Source organism: Aegilops tauschii, chromosome 1 (assembly GCF_002575655.3).
Source record: "Aegilops tauschii subsp. strangulata cultivar AL8/78 chromosome 1, Aet v6.0, whole genome shotgun sequence".
Taxonomy (NCBI): domain Eukaryota; kingdom Viridiplantae; phylum Streptophyta; class Magnoliopsida; order Poales; family Poaceae; genus Aegilops; species Aegilops tauschii.
The window spans coordinates 161,830,777-161,854,159 of NC_053035.3; the positions used below are offsets into that span (position 1 = coordinate 161,830,777).

General features: G+C 42.6%; 1 protein-coding gene across 2 annotated transcripts; it reads right to left on the reverse strand.

The window, feature by feature from the left end:
• Positions 1-215: 215 nt before the first annotated feature.
• On the reverse strand, positions 216-22,138 carry LOC109764972 (ubiquitin carboxyl-terminal hydrolase 9). Of its 2 annotated transcripts, XR_012204525.1 has the most exons (14): positions 21,779-22,138; positions 18,709-18,933; positions 15,565-15,709; positions 14,997-15,056; positions 14,786-14,881; positions 13,797-14,195; positions 13,581-13,721; positions 11,146-11,316; positions 6,551-6,808; positions 6,306-6,451; positions 1,490-2,038; positions 1,121-1,397; positions 605-1,007; positions 216-342 (listed from the first exon to the last, which is right to left on the reverse strand). XR_012204525.1 is itself a non-coding variant. In XM_020323768.4 (13 exons), exons 1-13 carry the CDS (start codon positions 21,925-21,927, stop codon positions 828-830), a joined length of 2,796 nt encoding a protein of 931 aa, XP_020179357.1. In that variant the 5' UTR covers positions 21,928-22,137; the 3' UTR covers positions 425-827. The 2 variants fall into 2 exon arrangements, 1 of the variants encoding a protein (XP_020179357.1); XM_020323768.4 differs by lacking the exon at positions 216-342 and having other exon boundaries at positions 425-1,007; positions 21,779-22,137.
• Between the last annotated feature and the right edge of the window lie 1,245 nt (positions 22,139-23,383).

Here is a 23,383-nt window from a genome sequence, read left to right on the forward strand (position 1 = left end):
AGCTCTCAAGCTGGCAGCTCGAGCACTCCAGAACACGCCCTTAGCAGCCTCATTAGTGCCTTAAATGAGACCTTCATTCATATTAAAACTATGTTAAGACCCTTGATGCACTCTTGGGGTGGAGAGAAAAGGTCCGAGAACAAAACCATTCTTCACACTCGTTGTCTGGAAGTTACTAGACGAAGTTTTTAAAAGATTAAGTTACATACAGCATATCAGTTTCAATAGTTTCCATTCAGCTGGATATATTACCAGTTTACCAACCTCATCGACACCAATAGTGACAGTATATATATTACCCAAGCCAACAACGCATCCTCAGAAGTTACTTCGACATACTACCTGTAGGCTGTAGCCAGCTACACTTCAGAGTTTACTTGTCAAGATGAATCCTACTTTTAAACCGACAACGCATCCTCAGAAGTTACTTCGACACCAATAGTGACAGTATATATATTACCAACCTCATCAATAGTGACAGTAGATTAAGTTACAGACAGCCAGCTACACTTCAGAGTTTACCAACCTCATCGACACCAATAGTGACAGTATATATATTACCCAAGCCAACAACGCATCCTCAGAAGTTACTTCGACATACTACCTGTAGGCTGTAGCCAGCTACACTTCAGAGTTTACTTGTCAAGATGAATCCTACTTTTAAACCGACAAGACTGGAGATACTGGAAACCCTAACCTTCAATTGTGCAACGACCTACCATACACCAATAGTGCCCCAAAACCAGCAAAATTGCAGTCAAACAATATTCATAGCACGAGCCCATAAGTGCCACAAAACCACATGATACTGATGTTCGGACTTAAATCTATGCCTCAAGTGAATCAACCATATGGGTGTCGACTGGAACAACATCGGCCATTGCACAGGAATTGCCATCAACACGTCGATAGAAGAGCAGATAAGCAGCAGATGTCCTTGTTTCCTCTTCATTGACAGTGGAGACATGACTATCATCGAAGTGATACCAGCTATCTTCTTCTATTAACTGCAAGTGTAAAATGGACAGCAAATGAATTTCAGGCAACCCACAGGTGATTCTACAAATGGTATGCAAGACATTGATGGATAACAATATAGCACAAAAGATGGGCCAAGCACCTTCGCATAGGCAGAATAGTGACCACCTCCCAAACCACCATAATGATTTATCACCGCATAGAGTTCATAGATGTGGGGCTGGTCGCCTCCTGATGTGTGCTTTGCGTACTTGGTCATATCGAGATCATGGATTGGAAAGTTCACAAAGGTATCAAGCTTATTTTTCATATAACGGCTGTATGAAAACCTCTTTAAGTGGACCACCAATATCTCAGGCAACCTCCACAAGTCGAGTTTCTTGCTAGCCTGTCTGTGCTCCTTGCAGCAAGGACAGTACCTGTTGCAGATAGGCAAGGCACCAGTGGAAGCCATCAGACTGAAGAAAGTTGGTACCAATAGCTGGACTAGTCAAAAGAAAAAAATACTAACCACATGTCATCAGGGCCTAGAGGTTCGTCCTTCAGAAAAGCATCCAAGCATGAAAATAAGTTGACTGCTTCTTGCCGTGTTTTCTTTGACATGAATCCTGGCTTGAAAACATCAGGAAGATCATCCATGTATTTAAGGTTATATATTTCATGTTCTTTATCAGACCAACCCATCAATAGCCTCATGGGCAAACCAAAAACGTGATCAGAATCTTCTTCTACAGGATTTCTTATATGACCTTTATCATCACTCAAGTAAAGCTTAAACGGCAAAAACTCAGCATCACTCGTTGCTTCATCCACATTTGACGTAGAAAGACCCTTCTCACATGAGGCTCCATTATCCTTTAGTACAATACCATCCAGACTTGGCCTGCTGCCATTCAACAGAGACTCACCTGGAGCATGCACTTTTGCTCGTACAAATGGAGCCAGAACCGCAGAGACAGCCGCATAAATATCAGCTTTTCTTGTTGAGTCATTGGGAATACAAGTCACAAGAGGGCTTCCAATGAGCTTCCGAGCATTAAACTGGGGCTCTGGAGTAAATCTGGGTGAATTAACAAGAACATACCAACATAAGCCTAATTTGGAAAGTAATTCTCACATCCATACTAACAGAATTATTAAAAAATATATAGCATCAAAGAAGATGTTTGGGACTAAAGGCTTTGTTGTTGGTGTTGTATAGCATCAAAGAAGATGAGACATAAAATGAGGTATAGGTGATCTCAGTTTTCTGTGCTATCTGCAAGTAAAAATAATGCATAAAATTGTACTCCCTTCAAATTTGAACTAAAGCCACGACACTTTATTTGGATCGGAGTACTAGGGCAGCCCCAGTGCATGTAGCTCCCGCTTGCGCAGGGTCTGGGGAAGGGTCCGACCACTTTGGGTCTATTGGATCGGAGTACTACAGAAGGAAAAATCTATCAAGTACAGTGGTGTAGCACAAAGTTTAAACCATTAAAAAAACATTTACTGTGGCAGATCGTAAATCATAAGGGCATTCATGATAACAAAATGTAGAAGAATATGACCCGTCCACTCTCAATCTCGTGCTCTCTACTACAGAGTTAGATCGGAGTGCTGCCACCCCCTCCACATCTTTCGACCCCTTCCACATCTCAATCTTCCTAACCCCATTCTAAATATGCAGCCGTACGGTAAGTCTACCATAATGTAAAGACTCTACACGTCTTTTGGCCATAAGAGACTGAAAGCACAATCAACACTGTTGTCAGCCTCCAGCCGCATGTAGGCACTTTAGAAGGGCGAGCACCAGCGTCAGCCGGCTGATACTCACACAGGATCAGCCGGCTGATACTCATACGGGATCAGCCGGCTCGATGGCCACTCGATCAATTTGTAAGCCATATGATTATTTGATCAGTCAAACCGGAGCACCGTTTTGGCAGCCGCTGTGTGGTGCTGACGCCAGGGATGCACCGTTTCACAAATCAAGTGGGCATCAGGACCCCACAATACTAGTTTAATGTATGTTCTGTACAGCAACTACAGGTTGTAGCTAGCTGCTCATATTGTAGCAGCCTCACACAATCCAGATTTTAGTTACGTATCAAGCCATTCATGCTCATGCTGCATGGCCCCTAGAGCCTATCTTTGTCGTCAACGTTCATAGAAACGTATGCAACAAAATAGAGATAATATATATCTTTGCAGTAACAAAATATAGAGACGGTCGTCTTGCAACAACAGCACCACTCTTGTACAGGCGTCCTTTTGTCTTGCAGCAATGGGCGATCGTCCTTGACACCTCATCGTCCCACTTGCAACAATTATGACTGTCACTGTAATATGTTGCGACTAGCTTGCATCAATGCCTGATAGACGTTGCGCGTGGATCATCCGGGTGATTTGAACCATTTAGCTATACAACAAATCACCATTGATCGCAACAAAAATCTTGACAAGAAAAACATCCAACATATGAAGTAGTCAAACACTTGCAACATTCACCCATGTATTTGCAGCAAACGCAAGTACAAGTTTACAACATGGCAACAAAAATCGTTACCATCGGAGCGGCGGACAAGACATGCGCGATCGGATCAGACGCCTCCAGAGTCGTTGGATCCCATGCGCGACAACCGTCTAAAGTGGTTGCTTCAGTCATTCATTGTGACCCGCCATGTTGCGCTGCTGGATGCAACATGACCCATGTTGCGCTCGGGAAAACATTCGTGGGCATCCACCCTGGTCTGACCCGTTTGGGAGATAAACCATGTTATGTTTGTAGGTTGCAACTTGACCAGTGTTGTGTTCGGAAAAAAAATCCTCCACACCCTGACCCCCATTTGCAACATGAGCCATGTTGCGCTCATAGGTTGCAGCCGGAAAAATCATCCACACCCTGATCCTGTTTGCAACATTAGCCATTTTGCACTCTAGGTTGCACAATGACCTGTGTTGCTTTGGAAAAAAGCCCTCCACACCCTAACCTCAGTTTACAACATGAGCCATGTTGCCCTCGCAGGTTGCAACAGGACTCATGTTATTTTGGGTAAAAGTCCTCCACACCCCGACGGCACGACACCCGTTTGCAACATGAGCCATGTTGCATTCTTTGCAACATGACACGTGTTGCTTCAGAAAAAAGTCCTCCACACCATAACCCCGTTTACAACATGAGTCATGTTGCTCTCGGGTAAGGTCATCCATTCGCAATATGAGTCATGTGCTCGCTGGTTGTAACATGACCCACACTGCACTCGGGAAAAGATTCGCTTCTTGCGCCTGGAAGGGAGTTGCACTGGGGACCATCCGATCAAAATCGGACCTGAAGGACATGAAGACAGCCAACCCACGCCGAGTTATGAGCAGGCTATTTACAAGTGTTTTCCATAAGCCATAGGATGATTGCGGGGACGGGGACGGCGCCGCGAGCTCGCCTGTTATTCGCAACATTATCTGTTGTTGTAGAGGTCCCCGGTGCTGCAAACTCCTCTGACAGAAAGGACGTTGTCGCTATTGCGAGGGCAGCGCTGGACTGGGTGGCGATGCTGGCGAGCAGCAGCGACGACAGTGCAGTAGCACCAAGGAAAAAGCACATCAGCGGGCTGGCGCATTGGCTTGGGGCGAGAAGAAAGCACACCTCATAAGCTAGGAAGGTACGACAGCATGCCAGCCACTGTGCTCCGACCATAGAACTAGAAGTATTAAAAAAGCCAAATTATGTATTAGTAGAAGGTACTGTACTAGTAGGGATCACGCACATGCACCTAAGTTTTCATGCGGCCGTACTGCTTGCGATCGAACGGCCCAGCACACGGCAGATGCGAGCAGCAAATCAGTCGGGTGAATCCAATATTTTTCCTTTTAGAAGACCCAATTCTGATACGTATAACATTTATGAATCCTTTTAGGATCAACGCTACAAAGCAACGGTGGTATCGATGAGGATGTTAGCCATAGAATCAAAGCGGGTTGGATGAAGTGGCGGCAAGCATCTGACACCCTCCATGGCAAGGTCCCACAAAAGCTCAAAAGTTCTATAGGACGGCTATCAGACCTGCGATGCTATATGGAGCAAGAGTGTTAGCCTTACTAAGAAACAAACGTACCCAACAATGTGCATGCTAAGGTGGATGGGTGGCCATATAATAAAGGACCGAATTAGGAATGACGGAATACGTGATAAGGTAGGGATGGCACCGATTAAAGACAAGGTGGTTAAGACATATATAAATCAGCGGGCAGCAGAAGCACTAGTGAAAGAATAGTGGTAGTCTAAAGAGTAGCAAAAATACAAGGGGGGTAGGGGGGCGACCGATATGGTAAAAAGAGACTTGAAGGGCTAGTTTGGTAGCCCGTGAACCCGGGGGGATCCCCGTCAAATACCAGGGCACAGAGCCCACGAGGCAAACTCGGCCCTGGAAAACCACGAGGACGTTTGGTCGCTCGTTCGCTGGGGATATTCTGCCCCAATCCCCTTCCTTTCCCCGGGCGAGAGATCCACGCCTAGATAGCTCAGCGAGAAAAGCCACGGCTCACGCGGTTGCATCTAGCGATCTCCTCCAGCGACTACCTGAGCGCTACGCCTAGCGTTTTTTTTCGCAACGTGATCTTCTCCCCTCTACCCTGTCTTCCAAACTGCCATGATGATCTGCCCGTGGTAGGAGGAGAGGATCCCCGATGGCCTTGGCAATCCCCCGGTGGAGGATTGGAGCCCTGGGGTGCTTTCCACATGCAACCAAATTAGGCCGAAGGATTGAAATGTGCCCAGGGATTTGGCGCTTGATAGGACTATATGGAAATCAGTGATACATGAACCTTAATTTGCTTTCCTTCACTTTGTTTACTTGTACATTCTCTCTTCCTTTTTGGGTTTTTAATGTTTTGCTTGGGATAAAACGCTTTGTTGTTATTTCGAAAATGGTGCAATAATTGTAATGAACACATCTATGCAATGGATGCAGAGTAGGGCCACTTAACTCTCAAGTGTCTTATACTCCCTCTGTCCCAAAATAAGTATCGCTGATTTAGTACAACATTACAACTTTGTACTAAATCAGCGACACTTATTTTGGGATGGAGGGAGTAACAAATATCACGAGGAAAATGATAAAAGGGCTCTGTTTGGCATAGTGATGCCTCTCCAAATGCACGTATGTGTTTCTATATAGATATAGCAGTTATTTGGAACTTGCAAGCGTATTTTTTAGGTGTAAGAAAAAAACTTACTAGAATTTAGTAAAAGTCAATTAAGTTGCTACATTCCAGCATTTGGGGCAGCACACCACAAAAACCAAAAACTGAGCCTAAGACATGAAAAAAATAACATTCGCATGACTCACCTATCCACATTCCGATGTAGGATCTCAATCCTCAAAAGTTTTTCATGGCCAGCAGGAAGCTTATAAGCAACAAGCTGATCACCATCTTTTATAATATGAAGTAGCTCCAATGGACTGAAATAACGGTATATCCGATAATCATATACCTGATAAATGTCAGTAACCTTTAGTTAGTTATTTGCTGAAAAAACCTACACTCGAGTTTCACGAATGACTAGGCAAGTAAAACATGACAAGTATTTTACCTCTCCAAGTAACAACGTCTCAGACTCTTTTAAGCAGCACGCATCACTCAGGGCTTTACAAAGATCTCTGCAAACTCCATTTTTCGGTACTGTAACAGTGTAAGGCATGGGAAGAGAATCCCCAGTACCACTAAATACGGTCACAGTCATCATTCGAGTAACAGTTGAGGGTAATGGTAGCGATAAATACATGAATGGGTCAAAGGTAACAGAGATTTTGTTGCATTCTGGACAGACTAAGGTGGACTTGTATTGCCCCTGAAACATCAAACAAAGAAATTATAGTTATGGCAGAGAACATGAACAAAAAACAACTTGTTGGTAGACAGTCCCCGCATATGAAGAAAAAAAATTGTAAGATAACCGACACATAATTCAAACAAAGAGCGCTAATTTAAATATTATAGTTAGCTTTATTTTTGTTCTCTATTTCTAGAGAACACCGGTACTTACAATCTTTACAGAGTTATTAATATCAGTGTGTGCCCCTAAATTTACATGGATGGTTCGAGTAGATCCCTAGACTTGCTAACTAGGCATTTAGGTCCTCTATATTGAACAGACTGGTAAGTGAGGTCTATAGAAAATTTTACTGGCTGATGTAGCGCACATATTCCCTCCTCTCTCTCCTTGGAACATTTGAAGTTTTGAACCAACACCTGGAGACAAAAACATCACTCTCATATGCTTAACACCTCTACATTGTGAACCCAGCTGCCATTGTTCCACCAGCCTCATCTAAATGCCACCCACCAAACCATGGCCACCATGTTCCTGAACAAGAGCAGCAACTTTGCCGTGTTCAACAATGGGTTTTTCTCTTTTGTTTTATTATGAGATCTAAAGTCTCCTAATCAATAAATCAGCACACAGACCACTAACACATCTGATTTGGACACCATGTGAATTAGACAAAACAAATTATGCATGATGTTGGAAGGCAATGGAGATTTCATGAGATAATGTGGCTCATAATAGCGGTGGGCAATGAATCAAGACAACCCCGTCAGCTACGCATACAATCTGACAAGTGTGGCATATCTGCTGTTGCCTAATCGCACTGCTCCACGCAGATCGTAGCTTCCGAGTGGTGATTATTAAGATAGTCGTTTAACCATCTATCTGAAAAGACCGATTTAATAGGAAGAGATATATAATATACTTAACACACAGATCCCTTCGCATCCGATGTGGATATGGAATGATCAGCACCTACCCTCACGGGGGGAAATGCAGGGTCCGAGACTTGAACCCAAGACCACAGCTCTGATGCCATGTTAATAGTCATCTAACCATCAATCCCAAAAGACCGATCTAATAGGAAGAGGAGATACAATATACTAAACACCATCACCCCCCCCCCCCCCCAATCCCCTCGCATCCGATGTGGATATGGCATGATCAACACCTCGGCCCACGCCCGACGTGGATAAATGCTTGGGGGAGATACGGGGACCGAGACTTGAACCCAAGACCTCAGCTCTCTGATACCAATGTTAAGATATTGGGTTGATAACATGAGGAAGAGGAGATATAATCCTATATACATAAGAGAGTGATCCCCACTAACTTATTTATGTCAACATGCAAGCATGCCACCTCATCATACAATTATGAACGGAATAAGGCCCACCTTAGCATGCAAACCATGCATGGAGAAAGACCCACCACAACATTCAATCATGCATGGAAAAATGTTCTCCATTCAATTATATTCTACTTATATTCAACAAAGATTTTGCAACTCTACATAATCAAATACAGCATGTCAAATGTATTAAAAATTTTGTTCTCATGTTATCAACCCAATATTTTGTCAACCAATTCCTGCAACAACGCGCCATGTATCCTCTAGTATACTTAACCCCCCACCCCACCCACTCCCCCTCACATCCGATGTGGATATGGAATGATCAACACGTCCACCAATGCCCAACGTTGGCGTGGATAAATGATTGGGGAATATGCGGGCACCGAGATTTGAACCCAAGATCTCAGCTATGATACCAATGTCCCAAAAGACCGATATGATATTAAGAGGAGATATAATATACTTAACACCCCCACCCCACCCCACCTACCCCCCCCCCCACACACACACACATCCGATGTGGATACGGAATGATCAGCACCTTCCCCCACGCCCGACGTGGGCGTGGATAAATGACTGGTGATTGGGGAACGAGACTTTAACCAAAAGACCTCAGGTCTGATACCATGTTACGATATAGTCATCTGACCATCCATCCCAAAAGACCGATCTGATAGGAAGAGGAGATATAAGGAGATATAATATAGTACTTAACAATGATAATTAGAGTATCAAGAGAAACCAATTGACCTCGAAGCATCTCCACCCAACAACATGGTGAATGCCTGGAACCTAGGGTCTCTTGGATGTTCCGCAAACTTAGAAGGTGATCACAAGGGTGGGAATAAAAACCGCTAAACCAGAAACCGAAACGACACCGACAACAACAAAAAACGCTCTTTCGGTTTGTATCATTGGCACTAATATATTCAGTTGTTACTGTCAATAACCGAGTTAAATTTGGTCAGTTTGGTATTTTGTCTCGATTATCCGAACTAGGAACGAACGTCCAAAAGCCTGCCTCTCCTACAAGCCAACCAGCTGCAGGAAGACCCAAACCAAACATGATGCGGACACGGGCACGTGCAAGAGCTCTCGAGACCGAGGTGACATCTCTCCTTAGTGACATTCTGTATGACCCACATGAGACATGGCTACTACCTAAATCCGGAATGCTATGTGGTACCAAGAGGACCCTCTCAGAGACACTCATGATGATGGACAAGTCCCCAAGTGCAAGGACATCGAGACTCAAGAAGGAGAACCGTCAAGATGCTACAGGACCCAGACATCCGGCCCCTGGCGACTTCACCCCCAACCGCAGTCCAGCCGAACACCAGCTTCAGGGGCTCAGGGCCCGGACATCCGGCCCGCGCCCGGAAATCCAGCCAAACCCTACAGCACCGAAAGCCCGAGCCAGCCCGAACATCCGGCCCGTCCCAAAGCCCCAGGCATCCAAGCCCCAGCCCGGACATCCGGCACCTGTCTGCGCACAGTGAACGGGCCGAAGGCCCATGTATCCCTCCAACTCGCCCCAACTTGTACTAGCACTATATATAGACCTCTCCACCCTCCATCTAGGGTTAGGAAAGGATTAGCTCATTAGAGATAGAGCTTTGCTCAGCCACTTACATACTCCCATGGAGATCAAGACCTCTATGTGATGAACTAGCTACCGATTGTATCCTCCCTTGTTGACTTTGGATCGTGTATCTCTCTAGCACATGTGCGATTCTATCTTGTCTATTTGAGTGAATTCCCCCTTGTGTTCTTCGTGTTCTTCCCCGTTTCCCCTCCAAATCATGAAAGATCGACACCATAGGGTTCCACCCTACATCAAAACATAACGCAATATTTGGCATTCTTGGTAAAGTGTGCAGCTGCAGGAGAAATTAGTCCCACCTCGTCTAGCTAATCAGAAGGGGGCAGAGACCTGGCCTATATGAGGGAGAGGTGTGTGTGGTGAAAGGCACACAGCTTCATGGTGGATATAACGCAAATTAGCGAACAACGCATTAGGTACAAACTGAAAACCGAACCGAATTAGTCGGTTAACCAAATTTTCAGTGTTGTTTTATGCTGCCATTTTCAGTAAGCATGTCACTAACCAAATTTGCAAATAAACCAAATTTTCTATTTCTATCAGACCTACTCATAAGATGGGTCATGTACTTTTGTGTGCGTCCTTGTCACATTGTGAGGAGCAACAAGGTAAGCAACTGCAGGGCAACTTTTATCTATTCTTGGCCATCAGATAGGCTGCAGGACGGCAGATCGCTGTGATTGCTTTCTCTTAGGTTCACCTACTACTATCTCCATAAGAGCAAGTCACCCAATTAGTATTCAGTACCACTTCCCAGATATAATCAATGCCAACAAGCAAAACAAGTTTTCTGACACTGCAGGACCTAAATATCAAGTTGAGGGACCTACTTGAACCATCTATGCAGGTTTAGAAACCAACGGTGCAACTCTTAACAGTCAATAATCAAACTAGAAGATCACAATCCTAGCCCAATTCAACCTAGGATGTGGCCTAACACCGTGCTGGCAACTTTGATTCTCCCATTGACAACTAATAATACCCAGACAAAGAACAATGCAGTCTTTAGGATCAGCAGCCACAAATATGATAAACATCATGTGATAAATATAGATGGGCTTTCTTGTTGAATGAAAACTGAAATTTCATACATTCTGCAAAGTATATCTATAAACACATAAAATCCAGAAGTAGTATATGAGAAAATAACATCAACAGCGTCGGTTACAGCATGGACAAGTTCCTTGTGTCACCTAGCAGTGGTTAACTTTCACTAGTACGTCCGATTATAGTTAACTTAGCTTTGATGAGCTCCCAATCTCCCATTATTATAAAATACCTAAATAACAGTAAAAGGCATCGAATAATTTGAAAAGGATTCAAAATAAAGTAGGATTCAAACAGAATAGTTTCTCCAGGTAAGCATGATTATCTGATCATTCAAGTCTAAAAATTACTTACCTGGAACTTATCTACTATTATGGAGTCATTTCGAGCTTTATGGTAATTCCAGCATTCTTCAGCAAATTCTTCATCAGGACGATCATCAGCATCCTTTGCTTCAATATATGGTTTCTTCTTCACGCGATTGAGATCTTCATGCAGACCATCCAACAGAAATGCAAGCAACTCCTGAAGAAAAGAGAGGCAATTCTTACGTAAGAAAAAAGGGTATATTTAAATGTTTCACAAAATGTAGCAAAACAAAAACAGAATGCAGGTCGATATGTACAAGTGTGCCACATGCAAGCATTTGTACCGGTCCTGAGACCGATGAATGTGACAAGGTTGGGGGTACAGCTCCGAGGAGTGAAGGTTGGTGTGCCATGGTGCTGAGGATGAGAGGGAGAAGGTTGGGGACATAGATTACATCTTTACTAGTTTATTCTCATTTGTTGGATAATCCATATGGGGTACATCATGTCCCTTTTACAGGGAAGACTCGACTTGATGCCTAAGAATATAATCTTGAGTTTCGTACCAAATCATATCTTCATCTTCCTAACTAGACCAATCTCTTTAATATCTAAATAGATACCCTTACAAAGTAAACTACTATAATTATCTCTAGTGGACTAAGGGATGAGATCAACGCCTATCGAGGAATAGAGTTATAGCTAAATGAGAAAAGACAGAAAATGTTGAAAAGTATAAAGGAAAAACTTTTTCTACGGAGCAACAATGTGGTTGATGAAATCATTTGCCATTTGTTTGCTTTGTTATCTGTGCAGGAAACTGAGATGTTTGCTCCTGAATGTGGTCTGCAATCATATAATTAGGTATTTCGCTCCTGAATGTTACGATATATGACTCTTAACCATTTGCCTTGCATCTTCTGAACGTAAAGTTTTACTTACTATGTTTCCAAATTAGCCTAAATACGCTATGTGCATTACCGGGCAGTGGTAAGATGGAGTGAATTGCATCTTGATGTGACATGAGTGAAACTTGAAAATACTACTATATGCTAACCTCAGTAGCAAGATGAAAAATAACGATCCTGGAGTAACTTCTCATTGTTTGGTTAAATTGACTTTGTATGATAGAATTGGCATGATATTGGATAGGAAAATTATGTGTAAACTTTCTATCTTTTATGTGTGCAACTAGATAATTTCACATCATGCATTCCGCCTGTAATTTTGTAGAAATGTATTCCAATTTTTTGATGGTGTATTGTGATTTGTGATTTTTCTATTTTTGTTGTGCGTGTAATAAGTTTGACCTGATTTATAGGCAAACACTGTGCATGCAAGATTACTAGTGACATATAACATCTAAAACCATTGAAAACTTAGTGATGGACACATTCAAAAGAAACCATGCTCTTACTTACAAAGAGCATAGTATATATAAAAAAAGTAAACAGGGAAGTAGATCTCAACAAATGGGTAACAGACACTGAGTTGTAGATAAGAAAGTAGATTAGAAGCATGAGTGGCCGAGTGAAATAGAATAGAAGCATACATTGAAGAATATCAATTTAAATGTGGAAGGAGATTATACTCCATACGAAATATAGGGTGCATTCTGCTTTGCACTTATACTAATGAGACAAGATTGCGGCTAACCTATTCTGTCAAAAACAGAAGTGGCTAAGCTACCACTATTGCTATGTCTAAAGAACTAACAACGCATGCATGTAGATAATACAAAATAAAGCAGGGTACATATTAGGGGTATAGAGGGAGCAACAAACTTTGCATAAGATTATAAAATCCGCCATATATTTAACATGCACCTGGTATTTCATAGCTTTAAACCAAGTGAGTAATAACAATTACAAAAGAGAAGGCAATGACAGTAAATGGGTATGAACGAAACAAGCTGTGGAGATGGAAGACATGTATTTCGAATAGGCAGAACTGAGATCATATAGTCAATGCTTCAGGAACTGAGGGTCACAAATGATACCAAGTAATCAAAAGGGCAATATGGTACCGATGCCATATGGATGCAAGCTTGATCAAAGCAGAGAAAAGGTTGTTAAGCAAATATACTTTGCACAGAAGATAGGATATCACATCTCAAAAACGAAAGAAAAATAAACAGGGCATCATGAATTAGAATCTTTGTAAATCTAAAACAGAAGAGGATATCTTCTAATATCTACAAAATGACACAAAATGAGATACCTAGCTGTACAAGAAAATCGTTAGATCCATTAGAAAATGCACCAAAGAAAAAAATGCTACAGACTAAATTCATTAGATTGATTAGAAAATGCACCAAAGAAAAAAATGCTACAGTACTATCCAAGTATATTATAGTATTCCACGATAAAAAAGAACCAATACTATAATAAACTTGGATAAATGTGTTTAATTCTTCCAAGTTGAAATAGCATAAACATCTTAAGGACCAACGCGGACCGATGCATTCTGAGCAACACGAACCTGAGAATCATGCTGATTATATCCACTAAACTGAGGAGCAAAACGAGAAAGTTTTGACTTAAATGCACGTGGAGGTACAGAAGTGCGACCAGCGGTCCAAAGTTTTCTCAGTAGTTCAGCAAATGCTACTGCAAGTTCACCCTGCATCATTAAAATTCCTCAAATATCATGAATAACAACATCATGTGCCCCAAGTGGGTAAAAATGAGCTCGTACCTGCAGCCCAAGCGGATTTTCCGTGTTTATCTCCTGAGTGTACTCCTTCAAAAAATACTCCACCAGTGGAGGCGTATGGACCAAGGACTGTATGGCGCTATTCATGAAGCATGTATTACCCAGGTTATGTAACCCAGTCAATCCATGGATGTCATCTTTCGTTCCATTGCTGAAAATACTATACCCATCTTCTGTGTCCCTTACTAAAGGATTAAGGCTATTATCTTGTGAAAGACTGGAACCAATTCCAGATGAATAGCCATTTGAAAAGTTAGGGCCTCCAGCAATTGAGAATGATGACGTGGTGGGTTCCAGTGGAAGTAATGCTAATTCATTGCTGGTAGATCTTGTACGATGATCGGAAGACCAGATATCATCTGCACTAACCTCCAAGAGAATCTGTAAGCATAAAGCAAGAATGAAGGAATTTCAGCCAAGCTAGAGAAAATAGCAAAGAAGTTACAGGCCTGTAGTTAACACAGGGCAATCATGCACAACGGAAGTACTCCCTCCGTCCCAAAATTCTTGTCTTACATTTGTCTAAATACAGATGTATCTAGTTATGTTTTAGTGTTAGATACATCCGTATCTAGACAAATCTAAGACAAGAATTTTGGGACGGAGGGAGTATATAATTTGAGAAGGCCACAAGCATTCTTGCATAAATAGGAAGGGTTGTAAGTTTCAACCCAGCCAATTATTACATTTACATATAGCACCAATAAACTCAAAACAGATTTTCATCTCGCAACTTCATACCAGTGTTACAAAAGGAGTTATACCATATGATAGCATACTAAATGTGCACAAACGTTAGAGGAGAAGCAAACTTAATGGTTTGTCACTACTTGATTGTGGATGCTATATTCATCTATAAACAGGTGACATGCAACAGCAGACCATGAACAGGACCCATGTTGTTGCTGATAATAACAGGAACCTTCAAATGTTTCAGCAAAGAAAGGAGTGCATGAAAAGAAACATGGTACCTCTTGATCCATCAGAAGTTGAGCTTCCTCAAGTGTCTCATTGCGATTGGTCAACTTTTTGTTCTTCAACTTTTGGTAATGATCCCAGATGTGAACCTGAACCATTAAAACACAAGGATCAAAGTCTGGATGGTACAAGCAGACCAATGCTGCAGCTCTACTGAAGATACAAGGCACAATATGTGAGATACATAGGTGGTAGTGAGTATACCTTGGACTGCTCCACAGACAAAAGTGAGCAAACCAATCTATAAAGCTCACTAACTTTGGCCTGGAAGCATCAGAATGCAGGTGTCAAAAAATAAATGACTGAGAATAAAATTGCTCATAAAATTCATCTTATTTCATGCACTTCCAATCCAAAGTAGTTACAAAAAAAAATGCCACATTAGTATGTAGTATCATCTTGTAACAAAAATTTGTGCCTTCACCAACAGCAAACAAGTATGAATACCCGGGATAGTGTTCCAGAGAACAAAAGGAGGAAAAAGGGAAGAAAGACCAGCCCAATTGCGCCTCTTTTTCTTTCTTTTTTTTTGGCACTACCATCCCAAAGGAGAAAGTCAGGGTTTTACGTATTATCTTCATGCATACAATACAAAAGATGTTTACAACTAAGACTAGCCAACTAAGTTATGCAACATAGCGGTGTAATCTACTGGTCAGCAGATTATCTATCACATGTCATAAAGATATCATAACAGCCTTAATTTGTATGTGGATAGATAGTTACACATGCTCATCATATTTTAAAAGAATATACGTTATCTCCAATTCACCTTCCTACTTAGTTTGATGGTCCGTGCAGAGTTGTCTCTTTCATCAATTAGTGTCAAATGAAGGGGATAGACATCGACTATGTATCTCCTGGAAGTTGGATCCTCACATATCACTTTCCTAGATATCTCTGGTCCACCTTTATACCTGAAAATATCAATCCACCTCATAAGTAACAGATATGACGAAGATTAAATAATCTAAGTACTCCTCAGTTAACAAACAAGGGACACTAAACTTTGACCGCCAATATCCTTTTAAACATTTAAAATTAAAATTAGAAGCTTGAGAATCATATGGATAGATTTGTCTTGATAAGTATATCAAGAACATTGTCACTCTCATCGGCTATAAGTCCACTTACATGGCATTTTAGCCAATGTGGAGGACACAGACAAGATAAAAGAGGAGTGGGCTCTACACGTGCTTCTAGGTAAAAATATTAAATGGAGGAAAGAGAAAGAAAAAAAAAACAAAGCCCTTCAGTCCCAAACAAGTTGGGGTAGGCTAGAGTTGAAACCCATTAGGGCAGTCCCAGTGCACTTTATCTTAAGCTATATCTAATGGCATTAGATAGATGTTTAGATATAAGTAGTCCCACTGCACTATATCGTGTTCTATCTAAAACAAAATCATTTAATGCCTTCTGTGGGAGAAAGTTATGAGATGTCTTGGATTTGGTGCTAAGATCTACTCCCTTTGTTCTGAATTATAAGATATTCTAGCTTTTTTCTGAAACGAATGTATATATACTCGGTTTAGTGTGTTTGTTCACTTCATTTTAATCCGTATGTAGCCCATACTGAAATATTAAAAACATACTCCCTCCATTCCACAATGTAGTGCCTATAGATTTTTGTGAAAGTCAAACTTTGCCAACTTTGACCAAGTGTATAGAGAAAACTGTCCTACATCTACAATACCAAACATGTACATTCCGAAAATATAACTCATGATGTATTCAATGATGTGCATTTGGTATTTTAGATGTACCTACTTTTCGCTATAAATATGGTCAAAGTTTGTAATGTTTGACTTTTGCAAAAATCTATAGGCACTACATTATGGAACAGAGGGAGTATTATAATTCAGAACAGAGGTAGTGTATCTAGATTAAGATATATGGTTGCTCCATCTTTCCTCGATACATAGAGTGCCACATCAGATTTTTACCTATGAAACCATGCTAAGATATAAGCATTGGTAGTGCCCTGAGGTCTCAAAGCCCTAGTCATGGTTAGGATATCTGGTGCTACGGGAGCACCTAAGATTAGGTGCTCCAGGAGCTTTTTAACCGTTAGATCTGAGATCCGATGGCGAGGAGAGAGCTCACGCTTTTATTCAGAAAACACCCCCAGAAATTTGGTATTGCAAATCGGGTCCAGCGCATCTGTAGGTGACCGTTGGATTTCAGATCCAATGGCCGAGAAGCTCTTGGAGCACCTAAACTTAGGTGCTCCCGTAGCACCTGATATTTTCCCGTGGATAGCTAACTTCCACACACCCCTGACGATGACAGAGAGAAGTGAAGAAAAAACTAACCTAATAGCCAACTCTATTAATGTAACTAAGAGAATCTCAAGCAGATCCGCTAAAAAACGGTACTGCAAAATCGTTTTAGGATTCCCCAAAAAACGATTTTCCGGGAACGCAAAGGCTCCGGCGGAACAGATCCCGTAAATTTCATACTGCATATTTAAAAACATCTTCGTGCTAGAAAATAGTTCATCACAACGGTAGTGCATACATAGGAAATACAAACTTCGCACTACAAATTAAACCTAGAGTCACCGGTCACTCGTCAACGCCGAGGTAGAACTTGGTGACGGTCTTGCGGAGCGCATTGGCAAGGTCGTGCACCTCCTTGGTGGCGATGAGATGGTCGGCAGCACCTTCTTCTCCGGCCGCCAAAGCTTTCTCCGAGGCGACGAGCTCGCATCGGCCTCCCGGCACCTCTGGAAATGCGGAAAGAGTTGCTCGTGGAGCTCGTGGAAGCCGGCCCAAGGGCTCGACCCGCCGGGAGAGCAGCCCACCGTCACGCACTTGCTTCGAGCAACATGGCTCGACGGCGGGCAGGCTGGAGCTGCTGGCCTCCGCGTAGTGTCATGCGAGCTTGCGCAGAGGCGACCCGCCTCGGCCGCCACGCCCGCCAGCACCACCGGCCATCGAGGAGAAGAAAAAACGGAGGAGATGCGGCAAGATTTGTCGCTGGAGTTGGGGAAGGCTAGCGGCAGAGTGGGCGGATTGCGGCGGAGGGGGAAGGGTTTGCTAACCCTAAAACAGGGCCGGCCCCGTACATATAGGGCCGGAGGGATGGACATGCGGGCCGCCTGTAAAAAAATTACGGGCCGGGCTACGTTTAACGGATCTTTTCGGGCCAAAATACCGAGATCCTGCAAAACAGAAGGAATTTTACGGGCCGGCGAGCTTTTGCAAAATCTGCTAGAGATCCTCTAACAAGGCTGACTTTTTGATGACATGGCAGTTTTATATAGCCAGCTGTTGGCTCTACTATTATTCTTTCTCTCATAAATATCAACCAGCAGTATAAATTTATAGTTACCTCTTCAAGACCGTGTTACCGTACAAAACATTACTTATTTGTCTGTCAACTAGAGATGCGTCAAGTATTCTTCTGCTCCCAATATGTGTTGTTCTAGCTTTCCAAATTTTGTTCTTTCTCACTGCACTTTTACCCCTTTTTTTCACTAAATACGTGTTATTGTAGCACAACATTCTTGCCCTTCTCCTTATATACCCCCCATTCTCATTACTCCATTGGCATCAGAAATTAAACATCTGCAACCTATACCTAGTTACCTACTACTAGTTGCAACTTCCAAAGATGGAACTGATCAACATACATTTCTTGATTGTGCATGCATGTGCATGGGTTACAAACCCACCACCAAGGAGCAAACACACACCAAAAATGGTGGGGATATACATATACAGAAGTATTTACATAATGTGGTCCAAAACTACTAGTCGCAGGCGAGAGAAAAATAAAAGGCAACAACTAATGTCAACAAGCAGGATGGCGGAGGTGATATTATTGGTCTAGCAAAGTTCCTGCTACAAAGTGCAGTAAACAGGGCTAAAGAAACAAAGAAAAACATATATTACGTGCCGTTGCAACTGCATACCAGTCATATAGTTTTCTCCAGACATCTTGTGGCACCAAAGTGTAGTCCTCCCCTTCTCTTAAGGTTCTTTGGAGCTCTGTATCTTCACTGCCACTGCTAGTTTCCTCCAAAACAAGCTTTCTGTTATCAATCTCTCCAGGTCTACTTGCAGGTTGAAGAGGAATGTCAGTGTCATTCTCCCCATAACTGAGTAAGCCCACATAAGATTGCCAGTTGGTCCACCAGCTGCAACATTTACACAGCAGCCAGTTGAATGGCCAAAGCATGGAATTGAAATGTACAAGTAATTATTTCAAAATGAAAAGCAGATAGCTCTATATTTTAACTTCAAACCGGCAATGCAACCTCCAATGCAGATATGATATTTACAGGCACAAGTGCAATCCAGAGGTAGTAATACTTACACGCAACCTAGAGCAAGAAGGGCATCTGGATTGAATTGTTTGAAAACATAAATATAAACACTGTTGTACACATTAATTTGCAGGGTTTTAAACGGAAGTTGCAATTTCCACTGCCAGTGGATTGGATGTCAATTTATGTGTTCACAGACAGTAATATTGAAACACATGGTCCTCATCGTAGTTCATTTACTCGCTCCATATTGAAGAGTGAATTCAAACATCTAAGAGTTCTCCAATACAGACAAGTTGATGGAAATTAGAATAAAGGACAGGAAGTCAGGAAACAATTCAAGGCTTTAAAGTCCCTCAGTTGGTTCCAGGCATGTTTGGTTAGCTACCAAATAGTGGCATGTGTAGTCGTGACAAAATGCGGCAAGCCACACTTTATATGGCTAACAAACTGTTGGCCATGCCTTCGGCAAGTTTTGGCCTAACATTGTCCTATGACACGTTGACTGCAAGGTAAGAAAAAAGTGTGGTGAAGCAAAACTCTGGCATGGTTAGTAAAACTTGCCTACCTAAGGCCCGCACAATGTTGTAGCGAACCAAACATGCGCTTCATGTTTTCCATTAACGTATTCCTAGACTGAAGCACGTGTAGGCTGGGGAGGTCACTTCCTTGTTATACTAATAAATAGGTAAGAAGGAACAGGCATTGTTATCATTCCTCTACAACCTTCAGTACGGCTTTATACATCCAGTACAAACAGAATAACAGTATGAATGATGGATACTCAAACGGCCCCCAAGCACATGTGAGCCTGACAACTAAGCTGCTCAAGTGTGTGGAGATGTACGCCACGCAGTTTATAGGAGGCTGTATTTCTGCATATTCTTCTGCTTTGTTCTTTAAAAATTCTCACCGCTGTGCACGAGGGAGCATGCTCTCTCTGACTGGTCCCACGAACTTTTCGAGGGTGCATTTACTTTTTACCAGTCTACCTTGTCATTAACACGCAATTTACCTCCGAAAAAACACTCGTCTTACAAAAAACTGCTATTCAGAGTGTCATAATAAATCTTAACATGATTCATTCTGATTAGAGCAAATTTTCTTGATGCACCGTCAGGATTAGTTCATATGCATCATCCGTGAACAAATGTGTGACCATTAAAAAGAGAGCTTCACCAGTAGGATTAGTTGATGCCTCATCCATTAACTTTTGGAAGGTTGATGAAAACAAAATGATTTGGACAGCGGAACCAATTGATCCATGAACAAACAAAATGCATCACCCATGAACAAATTTGACACCAATAAGAAAGTAGCCTCACCGTCCAGTCTCACCGTTATGAAAAAGGATTAATCAAATCAACGTAACTATTACAATTTGCAATGCTGCCGCATCAAACTAACTGATTTGTCATCAATTGAAAGAAGGCCCAAAAAAGAAGAGGAACAATGCCAATATCATGAAGAACAGCGAGATGCCACCGTGTGCTCCATTCCTTCAAGCATTCCTCTGCACAATTTTTCCTGACGCACACGGTGATGAACATCGCCGGGACAGACATCACTGCAATGGATCTGGCTGTGTTCAAGCAGGAACACACGTCAGATCCACACCCACCAACCATCAGAGACGGGAGGCTCACTAAATCCATGTCCAGGGGCGAGGGGCACACCTGAGCTGCCCTCTCCATCTGCCGGAGACGAGGGGTATGCCAGGTTCATGCGTTTTGGCCACCAGAATCGACGCTAACTACGGATCTGGGTTCTGCAGTAGTCGTATCGGCAGAAACGACCTTTCCCAAACATAGTACCCCATCGCCACTAGCCGCTGACAACCTCCCAGTCGGCACGAACAAGCGCATCAGGAAATCGAGAGGATCAATGGGAAAGGAGATGAGAAAAGCTGTGGCCTGAGGCGCGCGCACACACACACAAGAGGGCGCGCGCGCGCGAGAGAGAGAGAGAGAGAGAGAGAGAGAGAGAGAGAGAGAGAGAGATGGGAGTCAGGGAGATAATGGGAGAGAGAAGCCGGAACACATATTGTCGTAATTTGATTTCCTCTAACTCAGCATCCTTAACTGGACGCCAAATCATATTGTCGGTAGCCAGAGAGTATGAAGGAGGCGCAGACATCTATGACGAATGAATCGTTATATACACTCATACATAATATCTGCTCAATGAACAGGTGAACTGTTGAGTTGTCTCTAATATCATAATTGCAGTCCCTCACAGATAACCTATCAAAATGTACCACCAGATACTGATAGTCAAAACTGAGATAGGGAACAGTTAAGTGCACTCCTATTATAACAAGGCATCATGCAGCGTCACAGCAACCTGCATAGAACTGAGTCGCTCAAATAATCTGCAATAGCCAACATAAATGAGAATTTGTCTTATATCATCATATAGGACCATCCACTACAAAACCTACGATTTCCAGATGATACAGAGGCAAATCGAGAGGGGCATCACGATTAGATTATTATTACTACTGCGCAACACATACCCGAAAACACAAAGATTCGATCGCGCCATAACACAGACTAAGACGCCAGATCCCATATCCCAAATCCCTAAATTGCTGCTCGGCGTAAGATCCGCATGGCATCCGCCTTATCAACCGGAAACTCGAACCCATTCCACGAAGGAAAAATGCGCAGAAAAAATTAAAAGTGTAAGTAGGAAGATGGTCCTGCACTGCGCCCACCTTTGTGAGATGAGATAGCGGAGATCGCCGTCTTTGACATTCGCGTCGGCCTCCCGCGTGAGTGCGTCGACGGCCGCCCTTTCCTCCTCCGCCGTGCACGGCAGGCAGCTCGCCGCCGGGAGGAATCCCTCGGCACTAGGTATCGTCATCCCCCTCCAGTCCAATCTCGCACCCAACTGAGATCGACTTGAATCGGATCGAAAGGAGCCCTACCTAGGGTTTGGTAGCTCGAGCGTTTTATTTGGACGGAACAGGAAAAGGCGAAGCGGAGGCAACGGAAGGAGAAGAGACAACAACGTGAGAGAGTGTGTAAAAAATGGTTCTATAGGCAACCGGTCTAATTTATTGAACAATGCTCCCTATCTTAAGCTTGCAAGGCCCCCTTTTAGGGAAACATTGACAAAAAACAAAAGTAGACAATCATCCAAGCTCGAGGACGTGATACTTCCTTTACAGGGTTTATCTCAAAATTTTAGTTTTTCCATTTTATAAGGCTCAATTTGGGTGTTCCCATCACAAGTTTAGATTCCAAGGTACATTAAATCATTGCATGCAAGTATTAAGAGAAAATTGACCAATGCATGTACTTTATGCATGCATGCATTACAATTAATGCATTGGTAAACATAATTTTTTAAGAAAAACAAGAGCATTAATTTGGTGCTTTTGCAAACTACAAAAAGTATTCCACCACTTACAATCTACCTTGGTTGGTGAGATTTTTGAATTGAGCCCTATAAACCGGAAAGGAGGGAGTACTACCTTGGAGTAGGATTACTTTTTTACAAAATATTACTTATATCCTGCAGTATACTAGCTGTTCTTAGGATATCAGATCAGTATGAAACATATTGCAAAACAATTATTTCCCACAACTCTTCTGGGCTTTACCAATCCAGCAATCCCGCACGCCCCCAAAAGAGGAGCTCCAACCATGTGTTACCAAGAAATAATATTAGGCCCTGTTTGATAGCAAAGTATTTTCTAAGCATTTTGAGAATACTATAGTTTTTTAGATTACCATAGTTTTATTTACAATAAGCTGTTTGATTGCCAAAAAAAACTGTGATTTTAATACTATAGTATTTGCCAAAAACTGTTTTTTCTCTGTATTATAAAAGAGCCCAAGACCTTTTTTTTAAAACAGAGCCGAGGAAAAGAACGGAGTTGCACGTCGTTAACTTCTTCCCTTCTATTCTCAACTTCTCATCTCCCTCTACAAAAAATATTCGCGTCCGTCACACGTTGCCGCGGCCGCCGCGCTGTTATCTTTTTAGATGCCATCACGTGTTCGTTCAGCTCCGTTCGTGTTGGGATAGACAACTCGCCGCTGCTGCATGTAGGCCTCTCTCCATGGCTTGCCGTTGTCCCATCTGCTACTCGTGCAGCTCTGCCGCTTGGTTAGTCGTCGGCTATGCCGTGCTACTGAGCGTTTTCTTTGGTCATGGGGTCGTTCGCCGGATTTCACTTAGAGCAAGCTTCCTTTCTTATGCATGTTGATGGTAACACGCCGCTCTATCGCCGTGTGCATGGTCGTTCTTTGGCCAATCACGTCGCATGCTGCATGCAACGGCTAGCTCCAACAGACGGGTTTGCACTGCTAAC

What these genes read in the sequence shown, in the direction of transcription:
- LOC109764972 (XM_020323768.4), bottom strand. Translation starts at nt 21,927, where the DNA reads ATGACGATACCTAGTGCCGAGGGATTCCTCCCGGCGGCGAGCTGCCTG. An exon ending in AGACGTTGTTACTTGGAGAG is followed by an intron (nt 6,452 to 6,550) that starts GTAAAATACTTG and finishes GACATTTATCAG; the next exon opens with GTATATGATTATCGGATATA. An exon ending in CTAGGCCCTGATGACATGTG is followed by an intron (nt 1,398 to 1,489) that starts GTTAGTATTTTT and finishes TATCTGCAACAG; the next exon opens with GTACTGTCCTTGCTGCAAGG.